Source organism: Mastomys coucha, unplaced genomic scaffold (assembly GCF_008632895.1).
Source record: "Mastomys coucha isolate ucsf_1 unplaced genomic scaffold, UCSF_Mcou_1 pScaffold20, whole genome shotgun sequence".
Classification (NCBI taxonomy): Eukaryota; Metazoa; Chordata; class Mammalia; order Rodentia; family Muridae; genus Mastomys; species Mastomys coucha.
The window spans coordinates 2664639-2686407 of record NW_022196903.1 but is presented as its reverse complement, the minus strand read 5'-3'; the positions used below and the strand labels follow the sequence as shown (position 1 = coordinate 2686407).

General features: G+C 40.9%; 1 protein-coding gene across 3 annotated transcripts in view; it reads left to right on the top strand.

Annotated features, from left to right (window-relative positions):
• Window positions 1–21769, top strand: part of Slc25a13 (solute carrier family 25 member 13) — a 173661-nt gene that overhangs the window by 70772 nt on the left and 81120 nt on the right. For all 3 annotated transcript variants that reach the window (XM_031381131.1, XM_031381132.1, XM_031381133.1), the window contains exon 5: window positions 11636–11775. In XM_031381131.1, coding sequence (XP_031236991.1) covers window positions 11636–11775 — 140 coding nt within the window. The remainder of the gene's footprint in view (window positions 1–11635; window positions 11776–21769) is intronic.

Genomic DNA, 21769 nt, shown 5'->3' with positions numbered 1-21769 from the left:
GTGTGTGTGTGTGTGTGTGTGTGTGTATCTGTATGTGTGTCTGTGTCTCTGTCTCTGTGTGTGCACGTGCCTCATACCTGTGTTTATGCAAAATGAAAGCTCAAGAGAACTTGTTCATAAGAAGGTGCAGAGGACAGGCAGCTAAGCTGCTCACATTAAATCCTGAAGCTGGGATCTGTGGGGAAATTTGACTATTTTAAACTGTACTGCTCATTTAAAAATAGTAAAATTATACCATTATTCTTTCAGTATGAGAGAGAGATAAAAATACAGTTTTTCTAAATTGGAAAATTTGCTGTAATCTTGCTGCTAATGACTGATTTCTTCCAACAGTTGCAAGGCAGACTTGTTCTGATAGGTTGATAAAGGAAACAAAAATCAAGAGCATATTGGAAGTTCTTAGAGAAAATTACAGTTTAGGTATATGTTGGGGGTGGATAGTTAGACATTTTAATTGAAATAAAGCAGTTTCATACTAATATGGGCTCACTGTGGGTGTGCTTTCCCAACACATCTGCTCTTGAAGCCGCTAAGTAGGGTTAAATGTATGTTAATGCTTTTGTGAGAAAATTATTTTTGATAACATCCGTCTAAGGAAACTAGCTTAGGAATTTTTTAAACAATATAGATATTATGCTTGCATTTCCAGCATGAATTAGGATTCTTAACCCTGTTTAAACATTTGGGAGCTCTGGACTTGCTTGGTTGTGCTCCTTCTAGGTGATGAAAGAAAATGATAATTGACCCAGCATGTGATCAAAGCAAGCACCTCTGGGGATGGACCACAGTCTACTGTTGGCCTCCAAACCCTATTTCAAGGGACGTGCTTTACAGGTGACAGCTGAAGACCTTGTCATTCCACTATATGAAAAATGCTTTTTCTAGCAGACACATAGAAAACCTGTGAGTTGGCCCCTCTGCTGTTGATGGAGTTAGAATATGTGAGAGGCCATTTATATCTTATATGCTAAATCTCTGCTGGCCTTTTGCCTTTTGGCCACAGTGTCTGCCAACATCCACTCTGGTGATTTATGGTGCTCTGCTTGAGCATTTGTGGATCTCAGATCTTAGAATAGAGTGGTTCTTATCCATGAGGCTGAGCCTAGGTTTTTACTGTGATTGCATGTAGCATTTGTTAGAACCGTGGATACTCTGGCTCCACCTTCCCCCTGCTGATTCAGAATGTTGGGGCGTGAGGCTTGGGAATGTGTTTTAAACAAGCTCTCCTAGGGAACATAGCTCATTCTTCAGGTGAACAATAGCTGGTGTCATTTATTCTTCCATGCGTGAGCTGGCTCAGTGGGGAAAGGTGACTGGCTTCATAGAAACCACAGCTTGTCTTCTGGCACTACAAGAGTGTTTCTTTCCAGAATGTCACATGACCTTCGGTTAGGGCAGCTCTTTCCCTCTCAAAGTGTAAAGCTGGGAGAGTTTTAAATTACACTTTACTGTTAAATACACTGACATCATACTGGCTTCAGTAGACCGCAGCTTGGCTACTCACATGCTATTTACCTGTCTGTCTGTCTGTCTACCTTAAGATCCTCATCACCACTGTCTGTGTGTGTTCAGAATAACAGTAAAAATCTTTATTAGATCTTACAGAAAGCTCATTTGTAATGTGACACACTCTGTGCTTATTGTTTTAATGACATCCATTTTCTTTCAGACTTTTTTTGAATGAGCTTCCATTGTAGCCAGCATTCCTTTTTTTCCTCCTCTTCAGACCCTTCACTATGATTAATATAAAAAGGTACTTGTCAGAAGGGTTTGAAATGACAACCTTGACATTGGGGCACACTACACAGGCTGTCTGCATCCACTTAGTGCATTGTTCTCTAACTTGCCATTCAAGTTCATCCCTTATGCAGTGCTTGGAAACCATGTCCATATAAGCTACTGTTAGCTGTATTAGCACTTGAAATGTTATTCTCATAGAAAACCCACAAATTTCCTTTGAGGAATAAGACTTAGAGAAAGTGGGGAAACCCTTCAGAGAGAAGGTGAGTGCAGTCTCTAGTTCTCCTATCTCCTTGGAAAGGCTCACTTGGGTGTTTAACAGAAACATCCTTTTTGCATTTATTGTATTAATAGACTTTTTAAGATCAATAGGAGAGATATTATGGTTTAGTGTTTGCAGTAGCTTGATGAATCTTTTTTATCTTAATGGGAAACTCGTTTTCACTGATTTGAAGCTTTGAAAAGTGAATCTTCTAGAAATTAAAGAGCATTAATTTAGTTATTCTGTATGGAAACAAAGATGTAGGAAGTTAAAATTTGCATAAGTGAAGACCTTGATGATTTCAGATTATAGTGTGGTAGAGGTTAAGGAATAAGAGCCCATAGAATTTGTAAAAACAAATTCAGTCTAACCACTTAATGGCATGTGCAAGTAATTTGCCAATTAAATATTTCTAGTATTTGAAACATCTTCAAAGTAAAGAGTGGAGGTTCTTAATCTTTCTTAATTTCATACTTTAAGAAACATAATAGAAAATTACGTAGATTTTGATCACTTTTCATTCAGGATTTCAGCATGTGAGCTCAAGGATGGATGGATTTTAAGTGTTACAGGAAAACATACCTTTTGAGAAATGGATGAGCTTTGGTATTTCCAAGTCTTACTCTGTTTAATTTTTAAAAAATCCTCTGGAAATATTTTGTGCCTAAATAATAGTTTCCGGTATAGTTAAGACTTTTGGTCTGATCTTAATGGTCACCTCACCTACTATGTGCAGAACATTAGGCACCCTCGAAAAATAATTCTCCAAGACAGGTATTTTATTCCATTTTAATGACTGAGTGTTGAGTCAAGCAGTTTGTCCAGTTGTTGCAGTTAATCGGAAGTGAATCTATATAGCAGTCGTTTAGGTTTTTAATAGTGCTTTATTGAGATTTAAAATTCCCCCATTTACTCTTCCTAGCTGCATAGTTCTTTGGTTTTAAGTAGTTACAGATTTGCTCAGCTATTAGCACTTTAACATTTAGGACATTCCATCCCCCTAACAAGGGATTCACTATCAGTCAACCATGTCCACTCAACTTCCCCTTGGCTTCTTGGTACCCTCTGGGCCAAGGTAACCCTTAGCCTCTCTGTCTGTCTGTATCAATTTGTTCTCAGCATTGTTTTTAATTTTTATTTATTGTGTGTGCGCACGTCATAGTGTGTGTGTGTGTGTGTGTGTAGGCCAGAGGATGACTTACAGGAGTTATTTCTCCGCTTATGAGGATATGGCAGAAGGCTCTTTTACCTGCTGATCTATCTTGGTGAAAGTTTATATAAATTAACTCATAGACTATGTGGTCTGTTAGTATAGACTTTTTAGTATAATGTTTACAAGATTCACCCACTCTCTTAGCACACTTATTAACATTATCCATATATTAACATTCAATTGTTCCTTTTTTTTACATTTGGATAATAGTCTATTTTATGTATTTATCATCTGTTGTTTGATCTCATCAGATACTGAGTGTATCCACATAGATTGTTACTTTTTTGACAATGAATAATATTGCTATAAACATTCATATGTGTACATTTTGTGGCTATGTGGTTCCATTTCTTCTGGCTGCACACTTGGAAATAACATTGTTAAGTCATACAGTAACTCTGGGTGTAACCTGTTTTTCAAAGGGGCGTTTCATATTTCCAGCAGTGTTTGCAGGTTCCAGTGTCTTCACATTCTCAACCACACTTATTACTTTCTTCTATGGCCATGTTAAGTGCTAGCCCTGGGTCTTCATTTGCCCTGATGATGCTAACGACCTGGAATACCTTTTTAGGTACTTGTGGGCCATTTTTATTTTGGAAAAATGTCTCCTTAGTTCTTTTTCCATTTGAAAACTGTCAAGTACTTTGATCTTTCGTCTGGTTTAAGTAGAACTGTCAAGGCTGAAGAGATGGCTCAGTGGTTAAGAGCACATATTGTTCCTGAGCATGACCCAAGTTTGCCAAGGATTGACCTTGACATGGAGGGAGGTTCTGAGATAGGGGGTGTCTGGGAGCAGCGAAAAGAAGGACTTGAGGTCAAATCATGAATCCAAGCTGTGTTCTGCTTAAGACACCTTTTCCAGTCTGTTTCTATGTTCTGCTTTTTCTCTGGAGATTCTCCTTGTTTGCTATTCTAAGAGATTTCTAAGATATTCTAAGAGATCTCCAGTAAGTTGTCCTCTGGCCTGCGCGCGCACACACACACACACACACACATACACACACACACACACACACACACACACACCATACAATGACATGCACACATGCAATAATTTTTATCCTAAAAAATTCTCTAGATAGTTTGTATCCTGCAGAACTCAGGTCCAGTTTTATTTTCCTTATCAGTCTAGTCATTTATTCCAGGTTTCCTTTTGATTATCTTATGAATCAGCATCCTGTTACCCCACCCTTTGATTCTAAAGAGACTGCTAGCTTACATTTTGTTGACAAACTAGTTGGGAGGGACCCTGCCCTGAAATTTCCATTTCTACCACACCTGGGCCTAACCCCACTCTGTCCTAGGCTGACCTTGAACTCAGGAACCAGCCTGCCTTTTTATCTTTCTGACAAGCTGGCTCATAGTGTAGCTGTCTTTGTTCCTTTAGATTCAGGAAGACCATCATAATTCATATTGCACCCTTATATTTTGTGTAGTTGAGAAATTACATATATTTTGAGCTCATGTTATTTAGAGCTCTTTCATAGCCCTAAGGGCTGTCCTGATGGTCCCAGTCTTTACCATTTTTGCTGAGACATAGCCACATTCTCAACTACTGGACTCCTGCTGTCTCCGATTATCATGGAATCTTTATGTTAACAGAGAGGACATTCCTTGGAGGAACAGGAAAATGTGTTTACAAGCTAAACAAGCTTTATGCCCACAGCAGCCATTGGAACTAGCAGAAGCTCATACCAGGGGCCTGTCCCAGGGACACGAACCACGTCACTCTGTCCCCGCCAAGGCCAGGCTGGGCTTGGCACTAGTTTAAGTACCAGCACCAACAGGGAGTTCCCAAGTGCATCTAGCTTCAGCTCTAAGGGATGTGACACCGCGCTGACCTCTTCATACAACCACATGCGCACACACACACAGAGAATTATTAAAAACTAGTCTCTTTGTTTCTGAGTTGTGAGAACCCTTTGTATATTCTAGAGTTTATCATACACCATTTCCTATGCACCACCTCTAGTCTGTAAGCGATCTTTCGCTTTCTTGATGTTACACTTTACAAAAACAACTTTGGCGATATTCAGCTTGTCAGTTTTTTTTCCCTTTTCTTTTTCTTTTTTCTTTTCTGTCTTTTTTTTTTCATATTCAGTCAGCTGTTTCCTAATCCAAGGCCACAAGGATCAGGCCTCTTTTTTTAAATATTTCTATTTTTATCTCTTAACATCTTAATAGATATATCTCTTATGTTTTAGGGTTTTTGTTTATCTTGGGCTAGTTGTAGGTGGTCAGGGCTGGACTTGACTTTTTTGCCTGTAGAGATCATTTGTTTTACATGTTAAGGGTTCCTGTTTCCTGGTGGATTGTCAGCCATACTTGTTGGAGATCTCACAGCAGCAAGCACACAGGCTCGACTCTCAGTCATGCTTCTGGTCTCTTCTAGCTCATTTGTTAGCCTGTGTTACATTGTAACCACAGCTCTGAGTCACAGTCACTTTGTATTAACTGAAGTCCAACTCTGTTCAAATTTCAAAAATTTAAAAAAAAAAATTTCAAAAAAAAAAAAATTTCAAATTTTCCTGGGCTCCCTTCATGGTGATGGTGCCTGCCTTTATTTTCAGTACTTTGGGAGGCAGAGGCAGGCAGATCTCTGTGAGTTCCAGGCCAGCTTAGTCTACAAGGGGAATTCCAGGGCGGCAAGGGCTACACAGAAAATCCCTATCTTGAAGAAAACCATGCACACACACGAAAAGTCTGGGCCCTTGTGTTGTGAATCTCTGCGTCACGGTGGGGAACACCAATCATTCAACACCAACAGTGGGTGTACTTCTATCATCCACCATAAACTTTATGTCATCATTTGTTTTGAGTCAGGATTCACGTTGTAGCTCAGGCCAGCCTAAAACTTACTACACAGCCCAGGCTGGCCCACATCTGTTTCCAGCTCCTGAATACTGGATTCAAGATAAAAGCCCGAATCCTTGCTCATCTAAATAATACTCATTGTTCAAATGAATAGCAAGCACTTTGTAGCATTTGAAAAATAGATGTATTTCATATTTTTTTATTAAATTTGTGTCTTTTTGAGGACATTGCATATGGGATTGTTTCTTCAATTTTATTTTATTTTTTATTTTTTTAAAACAAGATTTCTTTATTATATGAGTACACTGTAGCTGCCTTCAAAAGAGGGCATTGGGTCTCATTGCAGATGGTAGTGAGCCACCATGTGGTTGCTGGGAATTGAACTCAGGACCTCTCGAAGAGCACTCTGTGCTCTTAACTGCTGAGTCTCTCCAGCCCCCGATTTTATTTTGAGATTGCTATTTCATATATGTGGAACTACAATTGATGGTTTTTTTATGCTGGATTTGCTTACTAATATATATATATATATATATATATATTTTAAGTAGAATCCTTGGGATGCATGGTTTTTCGAGACAGGGTTTCTCTGTTTAGCCCTGCCTGTCCTGGAACTCACTCTGTAGACCAGGCTGGCTTTGAACTCAGAAATCCGCCTGCCTCTGCCTCCCAAGCGCTGGGATTAAAGGCGTGCGCCATGTGTTTCTACAAGAAGCCAGCTAGTATTTTGGAAGAATCAATGTTTCTTAGGAGGAAAGTCCACCATTCATCTTCCAGAAAGAAATAGTTGCTACTTTGTAATTATTTCCACCACTTTTAAAACTAGATCTTAGTATGTAGCCTAAGCTGGCCTCAAATTTACAATCCTCCTACCTCAGTCTCCTGAACACTGGGCCAACTTCGCCCTGTCCGTTGTAATTATGTTTTTACAATATGTAAAGTATAAACTGACTTTAAGGTGGAAAAACATTAGGGGAGAAAACAAAATCCCGCAAATAAAGTGAGAGGAAAGTGAGCTTGTTTGGTAACGTCTTGGCTTAAAGAGCATCACCCTTGCTGGTGGGTGATCTGATGGGAGTAGTAGGCCTTCCCAACACAGCTTGGCACAAAATGAAATAACGTTGACTATGCTTTAAAAGGTAAGCATTCCATTTGCTTTCCTTTTCTGGAAGAGTAACGTAGCTTAGAATAGCATGCCCCTGCCTCTCTAAACCCTGTGTCCTGTGCTGCCCTCCCATTTGTGGCCAGTCCAGCTTGCCTCCTGTCTGAATGGCCTTACTCTGTGGATACAATCTTACGTTTTATGCCAGAGAAGCCTCTACCTTTTTCTCACTCCTTTTAAGTCAGAGATAGGGATTGTAACATGCCAGAAGGTTCTCAACTGTTGAGCTATAAACCAAGAAAGCAACAAAATGGCAGAAAAAAATTTGGGCTTTCTCTTCTTCCCTAAAACTTCAGATTAGCGGCTTGAGAGGCAACTCAAGTGATGAAGGGCTCTGGTACTGTTCTTCCATAGGACTTGGGTTCCATTTCCAGATCCAACATAGGAGCTCACAGCTGTCTGGACCTCCAGTCCCACACGATGCCCTCTTCTGGCCTCCATGGGTACTGCATGCACATGATACACAAAATAATGCACATGAATTAAAAATAAACAAATGCAAACAAGCATACAAACAAAGACACCTTCAGCTTAGCTCTAGAAAATTCTGGAAAGGTCTGGGCATGGTGAGGGCTTAGCTTAGTCATAGGAAGGGTCCTACGTTTTAACTCCCGAAGTCTTTTATGGTAAAGGTCATTTGCCCATGGAAGGCAGAATGTGGAGCTTAACCTGGCATGTGTGTTGCTTTGTTTCTTAGTTTCCCATTTCTTACCTGTCAAATGAGGCACGCTCCTGTAGTCGCTCAGAAGGCTAGGGACACTTCTTAAACAAATAAATGAAAAGCCCTAAAAGGAGGATACTGTCTGGGGCAGCTTGTTCATGTTTTCTAAAGCGAGGGATGAGTTCCACCCAGGGATGAGCACTATTAACTATTGTGGTTTTTGTTTTTCACTTATAGTGATTACTTCTATTTGTAAACTTGAAGGCAAAGATTTTAGAAAATGAATGACCCCAAGCTCTTTATTGAGGCAGAACAAAAAGTTCAGATTTATGACCCCCAAAATAATTTTGGGGAAATATGTGTGCTTTTTAGTATGACAGAAATTAAATTTTGAAGGTTTTGTAGCAGTTCCATGGGTGGGACAATAAATACAAAGGACCTTCTGTGCTTTGCACATCGCTGGGGTCTACTGCCTTGACAATTTCACAGTGTAAGTGATACTCCTGGTAGGAAGATCAGAGATTGGCTGATCTGTGCTAACTGGCAAATGGCTCTAGTCCTTGCCTACCCCCACCCTCTACACAGCAAGGAGACTTATGCTCTTCCAGGAACAGTCTTTCCTCCCTCCTGGGAATGCAGCATTAAGCCTTAGGAATTCAAATCAAATAGTATTTATTGCTGACAGGTTATGGAAATGCCTTGGGTATCTGGAGCAGGATCTGTCACATCTTAGGGTGGCTTTGTGTCTGGACCTTTGATTTGCCTCAGAAGAAATGAGCTTTGCTTTCTGCTTCAGAACTCCTGTGAAAGTCATTGTTAATGCCCCTTCCCCCACTCCAGCCCTACTGCCATCCCCTCCCCGGGATAAACTTAGGACAGTGTTCAGGGCCCACATCAAAGTAGAAAAAGCCTTTCTTCCCTACTTCTGTGCTCTCCTTCCTCAAATTTTGCTTCCTTGCTGTGGAGAACACCCCGCCCTGGTGCTAGTGCCCTGCCAATCTGATCCTGATGAATTTTTGTAGGGTTAGACTTGGATTTAGCTCCTTACCTCCTGTGGTCCACATCTCTCCCACAGAAGTGGGTACACTGTTCATATGCTGTGCTGGTTCGGGGTTGCAGCCAGTTCTTCACAGCATCCTTTCTACAGTAGCTGGTGTGTTAAAACAGCTAAGAAGCAGGAAACTGGGCCACACTCTGAAGGCTACCTGGTCTTTATGCTGTGCAGCTCCAGGGAGTTAACACTCACAGGGACTGTGGAAGGAAAGCACAGCAATGCGGTCACCCTGAGTTCTTCAGGGTCCATGCATGACTGTTAGGCTGGGTGATCTGGAAACTACCCTAGCTCTCCTTGCATATTCGTTGGCTGTTTCAGTGGGGAGTTAGAATTTAACAACCAGTGAATGTCTTCCATAGCTTAGTAAGCTGATTTTTGCAAAGTAATACCCTTTACCCTTGTGTCAGGAAAACTTAGGGGGACTGGTTACCATAGAGATTATTTCTTCTGAAGGTCACTGAGAAAAAGGGACTCAAGATGAGCAGGAGTACCAGTGAACTGTTGGTCACTGATTGCTGAAATTTCTTTTCTGTCCGGGAAACATCATGCTTCCAAAGCTACCATCTGACCTGTTAACTATTGTAAGCTTTTGCTGACTGATTTCAGTTAAATAAACTACTTAGGGAGTAGCAGCACTACCACCGTGCCAGCCATGAGAGGAATCACATGTGGACAGAGGGGCCCGTGCCATCGAGGCATTAATCATCTATTTGGAATGAAAAGATGTGCAGTAAATCCGGGCAAATATGCATATATAGATCGCATAAATATCTTTTTTGTAACAACTAGGGTTGGCAGGTTTTAGGGTTGAGCAAAATCTTTGTGATATCATAGCTTTTAAAGAATAGGGCTTGGCTTCAGTTCTTTGAAAGTCAAGCTCTTTAGAATTGTGGGGAGAGCACTCTACCTCTAGGGCTAAAGCGTCAGTCTCCTGTTGGAGTCTGATCTCAAGGAAGTAGTAGATGATAGTTAACTATAGGGGAAAAATTATTGGATAGAATGAAACTTATTTTAAATGTATTCACTAACTTAAGTTATTTAAGCTCATATATGTGTGTAAATAAGTATGTATAAATGTGAGTTTGTATAGAGGTGTTAGTCATTCAGAAAGTGTTGAAATGTTTAGCACGTGTTTCTTCAGTTTCTCCAGACTTCCATCTTCCACAATAAAATATCTGAATGCCTTGGCTATATATTCTGTCTGTTTCGTATTTTCTTTTACTTTCCATGAAACATGAAGGAAGGGCCAAGAAAAGATGTTATTGAAGCTGTCCTGCAATTAGTGCATTAAAATGATTTCCATGTACGCTGTGGCTGAAAGGAACCCTCAGCTAACATGAGGGCCCTAGACAGCTGCTTTTGCTTGCTTGTTATGAGGAACTCACCTCAGAGTGAAGGAATTTGACTGTATTTAGGGTATGGAAAAAGTTCCTGTGTGATTATGATGCTGTCTTTATTGTCTGACTGTGGCTGCTCGTCTGCAGCGGTGGTTTTGTTGGATCTCGTGGGCCTGCTCCATGCTGAGGTGTGGACACAGAGCTGGATGGGAACTGGCTGCTAGCCTAGGAAGTGTTGCTTCTGGGGAAAGTCTGGCTTCAGGCTAAGGGGCTTGAACCATCAGTAGAACAATTCTGTCACTTGGTAAGCACCCAAGACATGGTGGCTGTCTATGCTACAGGATTGGAGCCTCAGACATTTGAATTACGACTCAGAAACTTCTCAGTGCAGATGGAGTTGATGATCTAGTTTACTTTAGTGACCCTTGGCTAGATGTTCGGGAGCCTAACTTCTTCCCTTCTTCCTTTCCCTACACCTTATATTTTTCTTTAAAATTTTAATTCATTTATATTATTTTTTTTAAAGTTAGCTTCTCTCTGTGTGTCTGTCTCTCTCTCAGAAAAATTGAGGGCAGGATTTTGAAATTTTTATTTTATTATCTTCATCATGGTCAGCCTGAGTGTTTTTTCTTTTCTTTTCTTTTCTTTTCCTTTCTTTTTTTTTTTTTTTTTTGCCACCATTTATAAAGTTGATGTCCAGCATAATTTTGATTTTTCTTACCCTTTCAGTGCAAACACACATGAGCATATTACTACAGTGGTTTTGATTTTTTTCATGATAAGTAAAATTTTCCAGAACCTTTAAAAACATGGGATGAAAACTTTGTGGGCATAATGAGGTAGAAGTAGGAACTTTGCGGGAAGCTGATGAAACAGGTACCAGGGATGCTTTAGCTTTTTCTTTTGCTTCCCTCATAAATAAAAAAGAGGGAAGAGAAGGAGTCGGGCTAAGTTTGGTTTTAAAAATGAGCCCCTTTGACAGATATATTAACGCAGGTGGAAAAACGAGAATAAAATTCACTAATATGCTCATTTATTTTCCCATCAACCTCTGAAGGTACATTTTTATTATGGATAGAGCATCATCAGTTAGCGGCCAGGTGCTCAAATATAGGAGCCTGTGAGGGACATTTTCCATCCAAACCACCATAGCCACTAAAGATGAAATCCTGTTCTTATGTATTTTGAAACAAACAAATGGGATAAAATTTAGCTTTTCACCTGACTTCACAAATTATTTACTTTAGTATTTCAACTGTTCCTATGAATATTCTAACTTCTATTTCTGCCAAAGTTTTGTGACATATGCATTCATAGATTTTTAGTAACAAGTAGGAATGCCCTTTTGAATTTATCTAAGAAAGAATCCAACTCTCATTTATTCTTTTTCAGAGGATGTCAAACAAGTTTTTGGACAGACTACAATTCATCAACATATTCCATTTAACTGGGATTCAGAATTCGTGCAACTACATTTTGGAAAAGAAAGAAAAAGGCATCTTACATATGCAGAGTTCACTCAGTTTTTGTTGGTAGGTCTAAGTCTACTTTAACTTCTTTTTTTTTTAATTACCTGATGTTTTCACCCTGAATTATTTTTTCACAGTTTCTGTTATATTTTTTATCAAAGGTTTTATTTGTACTTATGTTCTTCTAATTTTTAAAAATTATATATAATATATATAGTATATATATACACATATATACATATATATGACACATATATGAGTGTATGTATATATATTTATATGTATATATATGTGTGTGTGTGTGTGTGTTTTGTCTACATGTCTGTGCAACCATATGCAGTGATTAAGAAAGGTGTTAGATCCCCTAGGACTGGAGTTACAGATGATTGTGAGCTATTTGCCATGTGAATGCTGGGAATCGAACCTGGGTACTCTGGCAGAGCATCCAGTGTTCTTAACCATTGAGCCATCTCTCCTGCTCCTGGAGTCTGGTTCTTAAAATGTGAAAAAGAGAAAAAGAAAAGGGAATTAAGTATAAGCTTGCTGTTGCCCTGAATCCTCATTCACCACAGGTTTGTAAGACTAGAAATTTATTTTTCAACTTGTTGGAATTGTAGAATTACATAGGTCCTTAAAAGACTCTAGAAGCTCTCCCTGTTTGAGAGTGTGAAAACGATCCTCTCATGGTTGCTGGGTCAAAGAAGGCAAAATTCATGGGGCTGAAGAGATGGCTCAGTGGGTAAGAACATTCATTCTTCTTGCAGCTTTCTAAGAAAGCAAAGTCACAATTGTAACTAGGATCTGTACTTGATTGTCCTATGATGCACAAATATTGTGTTTTTCCTTGAGAAAATGCAGTCAGCCATCTGTCTCTAACTGTGCCATTGGTTGGTTCCTCTGAGGTCGTTTATAGATGAAGCCACTGAGTTTCCAGTTGCTGCATGTTGAAATCATCCAGGCTGCTTTGGAAACTCTTTCTTGGCCTGGTCTTTGGAGATTGCCACCGTGTGTGCCATACTTTGTGTGCTGTGTGGTCCGCTGTGAGGCTTTCCAGCACCTGTCCTAAGCTAGCTCTCTCCCTCCCATGCCACTGCTTTCCCTCTATTGTGACTGGATCATGGACCAATGATGAGATCAGTCTGACAGTATTTTTAAATATGATTATACCGTCCTTATTCTATGATAATGCTATAATGAATCTCTTCTAAAATAACTAAGAATGAATTAAAAAATAAAATTATGATTATGTCTGGGTTTTCCTCTTCAAGTATCATTTAAAAATGTTTTAATTTACACCATTATGTTTAGTCACTGGGGATCAATATCTATTGGTAGACAAATCTCTATAAAGAGTTCATTTCTCTTAGGTTTCTATTAACTCATTTACTTTCTTTAACAACCTTATTTCTTTTACAAGATCTACTACTTAAAAAAACAAGGTTGAATGTTATTCTCTTGGAATGGTTTACTCTGAGCCTGAAGGCAGGCTGCCTAGGAAATAGCCCTCAGGTCTTTGTTATCAAAAGTGTTGTTGGTGTCTGAAATTCTCTGGTTTTGTTTTTGTTTTTGTTTTAAAAAAAAAAAAAAGACTTTCCCCAGGTCTTGCCAGGGTGGAGAGGTGGGAATGGGAACAGCCAATCCCCTAGGGTATTATTCCCTTAAAGGAGCTTCTTGGCCTCCATGCTTAGGCACTGCCTAGTGTATATAGCTAGTTAGAGTTTAAAAGTGCTTCTCTTCTAGGCTGTTCTGTGTGTGTGTATGTGTGTGTGTGTGTGTGTGTGTGTGTGTGTGTGTGTACACCAAGCCCAGGAATTCACCTAACTCCACCTCCCCAGCTTCTCACCGGACAACACACATGAACCCTCTTAAGGCAGAATAGGGGCTCTTTATTTCTGGCCAGTGGCTACGCAGGGACTCTTAACCAAATCATGTAGCTCAGATCCTCACAATTCTTTGTCTTTTATGCAAAAAAAAAAAAGAAAAAAGAAAAAAAAAATCTATATCCTGTTGCCACACTTCAGTTGGCAAGAAGTAGAACAGAAGAAGCCAAAAGACAAGGTTAGTATATTTAAGGACTTTCCTGGGTCCTGGAACTATCTACCAGGTCTGTGATGGATTAGTCTTTGTTCCTGTCTTGGCAGGTGTCAGGGCCTACATGCTGGGTTTTAAGGTTATATTGGTGCCATTAACATGGTGTCAGTTGTGCTAAGGTCTGGGGGCAAGTGTTTCCCACTGTGCTATACTTTATTAATTTTTTTGTCATGGTATTCGAGCGATTGAATGAACTGAGAGCCATTGGATTGAGCCATCTCCCTAACTCTCTTTTAAATTTTTAATAATGCTGCTAAAATATATAGAATTTGTCAGGCTTTCAAGTTTTCTGTTGCTTTCTGGTTAAAGTGTCAAAGATACTTTGAACAGGCCTGGTGGGTCAGACCCTTAATCTCAGCACCCTAGAGGCTGAGACAGGAAAATTTCTTGCTTCAGGTCCAAGGCTAGGCTAGGCTAGGAGTGACACCACCATCCCAACCCCCCAACAAACACATATACACATACCAAGAAAAGTAAAAAGTAAAGGCAAGATACCTCACCTCTGGCTTTATTCCTTCTTTGCTAAACATGCTAATGTCTGTGAATCTCCATTTCCAGTTCTGTATACACAGAAACCGAGTTCATTAATTCAGGTGGGGAATGGAATGTGAGGTAGATTCTTAACCACTGTTTACACAGGACTTTTGCACGCGGTAGGAGGTGGTGTTTATTTGATGAGGAATAATTACAATAATGCTATTGAGAAAGATGCCTCAACTTAACTTTGTGGAACACAGCCTAATTAACTTCTAGTTTTAATGGGATGTTAGCAGTAGTAAGGATAATCTCATTACCACCTTTAAGTTAGTGTCAGCCAGGCTGCATCCAGTCAATGGTAACTACCCGCTGCAGCCTCTTGGCTTTCCTCAAGAGGTAGGGAGCCTGAGTACCAGATTAGATGATTCAGGAATTGCTTGTTCTCTTTCCAGCTGCAGCTTGTAGGCATTTGCTTAAACTTGACTCTAACCCGTTGTGGTTCATGGGAACGTCCCACAGTGTCACACATGCATGGGATGATTTTGCCTTTGGAACAAGAAGAAATGCCTTAAACTTTTACTAATTTAAAGTGACTATAGCACCCAGTGATATTGACAAGGACTTTGCTTTAAACCCAGCTCCACCTCAGAAGAATGAGTAGATGAATGGAGACAGGCTTTCCATCAGTGCTGGGTCTGAGGGTTACTTTGAATCACTTCTCTTCATTTCAGATGTTTCATTTGTTCCCTTTAAGCCATTGGCTCCAGGCAGCTTGAACTTCAGGCTTCTACTTTGGGCCCTTTGTTTTCTTCCACGGGATCGGTACTGGATTCAGGTAGCTTCTGAAATACATAAGAGAGTGCACTGCCTAGTTTCATGCCATCTTGACACAAGCTGAAAGGAGGGAACCTCAATTGAGAAAATGCCTCCAAGACATCAGGCCATAAGGCATTTTCTTAATTAGTGAATAGTGTGGGAGGGCCCAGTGCAAATTGGATAGGTCACTTCTGAACTGGTGGTCCTGATTTCTATAAGAAATCAGGCTGAGCAAGCCATGAGGAGAAAGTCAGTAAGCAGCACCCCTCCATGGCCTCTGCATCAGCTCCTGCCTCTAGGTTCCTGCCCTGTTTGAGTTTCTGTCCTGACTTCCTTCAGTGATGAAATCTTTTGTTTCCCAGCTTGCCTTTTGGTCATGGTATTTTATCACAGCAATGGAACCCCTAAGACAGTGAACTTGTTCTCTTGTGTTTGAGGCTTTTCCTTTGTCAGGTATGCCCACTTTCCTACTCTATGGAGAGCTCAGAAAGGTAGATGTTGCTCCCTGACTGTAGTCATGGTTGTACAAGCACAGAGATGCTCGCCTATTTGAGATGTGAAAACTATCGCCTTGCACCCTCTAGCCCATCTCTGATGAGGCCGGAGGAGCCTCTAGGACATAATGAAATAATAATGGTCCCAGGAAAGACCTCAGCTGGTTCAAGCCAGCAGGGATGGTAGCCATGCTTGTGTGCAGATTGCTCAGCTATACCACTCTCTGCAGACTCCAGTCCCCCCTACTCCCCTGCCCTTATTTAATAAAATCTGTGCTCTATTGAAGGGAATATTCCTGGTTTCAATTAGTGACTCACTGAGGTCATTGGTGTCTGTCAGAGCTTATATGGTGAGCTTGTATGTTCTTGCCTGTACTTTGTGTATGTTTTCCACAAACCCAGGACTGGACAGCAGGGACAGAAAGCCCACTTTTTGGATTCTTGTTCCTCAGTTCTGGGGAAGGACTTCAGAAGACATTAGGGGACAGATAACTTCCTCCCTTTATACTAGGACAGGGATGGCTGATTATTTTTTTATGTGTAATTCTTTCATCTCCACTTCATGAATAATGGTATGCATGTGTAAATGTTTAAAGTGAACATTTTTTAAGTATGTATTTTTCAAGTTTCTGTTTGTGACAGGGTAGTTCTGATAGGCCTAGAGTTTGCCATATCCTCCAGGCTGGCCTTGAACTCGAGAACCACCTACATCCGTCTTTCCAGCGCTAGAATTAAAGGCAAATAGGTGTGCTTCTGTAAGACTCTGTTTGCCTCTGTTCTCATCTCCTAAAGCAAAGCTTCGATTTTATGTATGGTTTACAAACAGATTTTGATATTATCTGAGATTGTTAAGAAAAACTTGGAAGCTGGTTGGTGGTGCATGCCTTTAATCCCAGCATTCAAGAGGCAGATCTCTGAGTTTGCTGGCGTCCTGGTCTACAGAGGGAGTTCCAGGACAACCAGGGCTACATGGAGAAACCCTGTCTCAGAACAAACCACCATCACCACCACCAAAAAAGGGGAAAAGAAGAAGGAGGAAGACAAAAGAGGAGGAAGAAGAGTAGGAGGAGGAAAAGGAAGAGGGAGAGAAGGGAGAAGAGGAAAAAGAAGAAGGAAGAGGAGGGAAGGAAGGAAGCAAGGAAGAAAAGAAAGAAAGACAGACACACTCTGGAGAACTTGGAAATCGTTGTGGTTTTCACCTAATTCAGTGTGTAGATATTACCTACCTCTGTTTTCTACTCATTGTGCAGTTATCACTACTTATGGGAGACAGGTCATTCACTAACACATTTTTGTTGAACAAGCAAGGTTTGTCAAGAGGCTTTGGGCAAAGAGCTGATAGGCACAGAGATGACAAGCTGTGAGACACTCATGGACAGATGTGGGGAGTGTTGCCATGTACATACACTTGACAGAGTAGTGAAACTGCAAGCAGATTTCAAATATTTACTACTTGAAGTTGTAAAGTTAATGAAAGTATCAAGACCATAAATTCTTGATAGCCAGAGACCATATTGGAATTTCAGTCTGCAACATGTGAACCTTCTCTTATTGATTTTTCCTATTGTAAGTTGCTACTGACAGCATATGTAATGCATGTTGGGTCTGGTTTATAATAGCAATAACAGTAGTGCTCCAAAGACAGATAAGGACCGTAGGAAGCTGACATTGTTTGCTCCGCTCTACAGAAGATAGCTACTTTGGCATCCACGTGGAACCCAGAGCACTAGGATAGTTAGGTTCCATTTTTCCAGACATTTTTTACTTTTGGGACAAAGGAAATCAAGATTCGCTGTTGTTGTGTCCAGGGTTGGCCAGCCTGCCCTCTGTTGAACAGCTTGAGCTGGCTTTTACAGTAACACCCTGCTGAGAGCAAACACTTCATCTAACATCTCACCAGCTGCTACTCACTGAGAAATTGAGCAGGAAATCATACGAGCGAGGAAACATAGAGACGCACTGGTCTTGTTTTCTATCATGGTATTGCCTTATGTGTTGAGGATGAAGTGGTGTTTTTTTCTGAGATCTCTTCTTGATGGTCCATCACAAGGAACTAGGGTTCGAATTTCACCATGAGTCTTCAAATGGAACTGCATGGCCAAATTCATGATTATGAGATGTGAAGAATGTGGCAGGATTTTCCCCATCCGATTACATTAAAAATATTAGTGCAGCAGGAGGCCTGTGATTAGACAGGGAAAAGGGAGGCAAAGTTAAGAGTGGCAGAGAGAAAGAGGGTGAGAGGGTAGGGGGAGAGGAAGAGGGAGAGAGGCATGATGGAGGACGAACAGGAAGAAGATCTTGAACCAGTGTGACTTTAAAGAGCCACAGGTAGATATGATATCATAAAGAATAGAATAATTGAGATAGCTTGTCTAATCTAGGTGGGCAGCTTGTACCATTATCAACTGGCCCTGAAATTATTATATGGGCATCTTGTGAATTGAGAATTTATTGATGTGTAAATCATCTGACTTGTTAATTATAAGCTTCTAGAGTTTTGTTTCTACCGGGTTGCTGGGTGTCATGGTGGGTGACCACAGGGTGGGGGGCCTTTGCATGGAGCTGGCCTGGAAACAAAGGGAGCTCGGGAGCTCTGGCCCCTCCAGAGATTTGGTGGGCAGAGAATAGCTGGATGGAGCGCAAGAACATGGAGGTTTCTTTTTTTAACATTTCCTGCAAAAGAAGAATGGAAATGCCTTCGCTCTCTATGTACTCATTGCTCGGTTCCATTTTTTCCCTCCTTTTGAAATGTGTGTAGATATAGGAGCTGGAGAGATGGATGATTCAGTGTGTCAGAGTGCTTGCTGTGCAAAGATGACAACGTGACTTCAGATCCCAGCACACATGTAAAACTCCATGGGTATCTGTGCATATGGTGGTAATTTTAGTGTGGTAAGGGCCAGAGACAGGAGGATCATGAGGGCTTGCTGACAGCCAGCCTAGGTACTGGGAGACCTTGTCTCTGAGGAATAAGCCATGGAGTGGTAGAGCAGGAGCCTGACTTCGTCCTCTGACCTTTGTGCATACATGTTCACACACATATTCACACACACCACACATGCATATATGCACTCACATATGTTCATCCTTATCTTAATTCAGGCTATTTTCAAATTAGCTTAAAAGTATGAAAATTTAGGGATTCTTATGTTAAATAGTTTAGGGAGGAGGGCAAACATTCCTTATTCATTTTAGTTTGGTTTTCACATTCATCTTCATTTTGACTGGAATTTCCTACCACCACAGGTTTAAAAAATTTTTGACTCCGTTTTTATTAAAATTGTATGTATTTTTCAAGTTTTGAAAACACAAAAGTAAAAATGAACCAGGTTTTAGTTCGTTTCATTTTATCATTTCATGGTCTTTGCTTTATAGTTCGAGTGAATCTGCTGTTTGTTTTGTAGACTTTTGTTGTTGTTGATGTTCTGCCGGATAAATTGTTCTTAGGCTTAAAGCGCAAATGTACTGGCATGTCTGAATAGAGGTGAAAAGAATTTTTTACATTCAAAATATGCCCACTTGGAAATTGGAGATTATTAAGGAAATGACAGACCTGGAACTATTAGAAGCATGAAGTTAGACCCAAGCAGGTAACCCCCATATATGTTTATTTCTGTACAGGTAGCAATTTTGAAGAGTTTGACTTTTACCCTGCAGCACTTGGAATGGGTTTGTCTTTGGAATCTGCTACAATAAAAGCCTGTTCCGTTACTCATCATGTAGCAGAGCAGAGGGTACAGAAAACATTCACTGGTGCTTGAGCAGAAGGGCCTAAGAGATGGCTGCAGATGGTCTGGCTGGGACCTTCTGGCCTTAGGTGACAGAGGTCCTGGTCTGTGACATGGATCGTCTGTGTTCTGTCCCTCTTTTCCTATCACAAACTGACATTAGTAAAAGTCCCTGGCCTGGTTCATGAGGAGTACTTCTCTCACAGGCTGGTGTGCCTTTTCTCACTGGTGTGCCTTCTTCTCATCATGTCTTGTTTGGTTTCTTTGTTTCTTTGTTGTTTCCCCCTCCTCTAAGGCCTCTTGTTTCATTTATGTTCTTAGTTTAAGTATCAGTTTGATCTTTGTTGCATCCTCTACCTGAGTTTTGCAAGTTAATCAACTTCTTTTTCTACAATTATACTTTTTTGCTTCTAGTTTTTTTCTTTTCTCTCTCTTTTTTTTTATTTTTAAATAGGCATCCTTTCCAAACAAACAGCCAATTGCTTATTAAGATTGTGGCCCCAGTCAGGTGATATTAGCATACATCTGCCACCCCCGCACACAGGCAGAAACAGGAGGATTCTAAGTTTGAGAGTAGCTTGACCCTACATAGCAAAAGACAGACAGACAGACAGACAGACAGACACACACACAGAGAGAGAGAGAGAGAAAGAGAAAGAGAGCTAGCAGGCCCCAGGGCCAGGCTTAATGTCAAGCACTATACTTCATGTTCCCATATATAGAATGAAAGTCATAGAGCCTACAGCATCAGGTATTGAGAGTTTAAGAGGGCAGAGCCCCAGTGTGCAGCATGCCCTCAGCACAAGTTCCCTTCTCTTTCTCCTGACTTACAGCCCATGTAACCTTCTCAGATTTATACTCTACTGGTACTTTCAGTGTTCCTTTTATAGAAAGCTTAACTTTTGTTTTTAACAAAGTGTCCACTCTGTATTTCTCATTATGGCCACCCATGTATCTTTCTCACAGATGAAGGTATTTTTAATTTTTGCTGGAGTCTTCTTTCTCCCTGTCATCCTAGGTGAGAAATCTTTAGAGATGGAGCCTGCTTCATTTTTTTAGCATCCAAATTATCATCACAGAGTCTCCTCGTCATGTGTGTGTGTGTGTGTGTGTGTGTGTGTGTGTGTGTGTGTGTTTGTGTGTGTGTGTGTGTGTGTGCGCGCGCGCGCATGCGCGTATATGCGTGACAATGCGAGTGCACTAGTGTGTTTAGGGAATGAGTAAAAGTCACCTTTCCAACAGGGCTGTCTCCCCAAGCTCACTCAAAGCTTTTCTGAAAAAAGCTTTTCTTTTTCTTTTTTTGTGTGAGGGTCCAAGTCACCTTAGGATCCCACTGTGATTCTCCCCAGGACAGCATAACCCTGCAGCGAGGACTCTCAATTTGGAGTCACCAATCCTCAGTGCGCATCTCAGCTCAGCTGCTGTGTGACTTTGAGTTAGTAACTTCACCACCCTCTAACCCCCATGCCCCGCTTCATGTGTCTTTCTCTAAAATGAAGAGAGTAAGTTATTACAAGACTTCAATAAAACCCTGCCTCAACCTTAGTCCAGTAGTAAATGTTTAGTATTCAGCTGCTATTGTGATTCTCTGCCTTGTCCATATGTCCATATGTCTGTGTGTCCATCTCTCTTTGCCTATGACTCAGCGATTCTGGATTAGGTGTTTAAGCCCTTCACTTCGACAGAAATCAAAGCTACCACTTACCAAGTGTCTGTCACTCATGACCCAGAGAGCAGGCCTTGTAGGGTGTGTGCGTTTTGTAGAGAAAGCCTTGGGGCCTAAGACAACAGCTCACTCACCCGAGCTCTGCCACATAGTAAGTAGTGTCATGGTGCATTACAGTCTGCTGTCATCGGGGCTGCCACTCTCCTCCATCAATGGAGAATGAAATCTGTGACAGGTGTCCCTTTGCCCAGAGTTAAAGCGTTACCAGTGACACTTGCTCGCAGGAAATGTCTCCTTTCATCACTCAGTAGTTTTACAAGTGAGAGACTAGTGTATTGTGCTGCAACCTACCCCAGCATCTTCTTCCCATTGATTTTCTTCTTAAAAAAAAAAATACAGAGAGGCAGCTTGCCTCCTTCCCTGCACCAGTCTGTTAACCTTTATTATAAGGATTTCTTCTCCCATTGTCTTCCCTTAGGAAATGAGTGCTATTGTCTATGTTCTCCTTCCCATGTTTGTCCCTTCTGGCACACGTATAGGAAGCACCAACCTCTTGTTGGCCCTTACATCTATGTGTTAGGTATTCTTTAGTAGCTATGGAGATAGCTGTCAAGGGATTTAAGTCACTGTGTCATGAGTACTAAGCCCAGTCTTTATTTCAAAGCTTGCATATTCTTGAATTTAACATTTGCAGAGTTGTCTGTATGTTTGGCCCTACAGGCTTCCCCACCCCCACCTCATTCACCACCTCCCCATCCCCACTCCCACCCCCACCCCCTTTC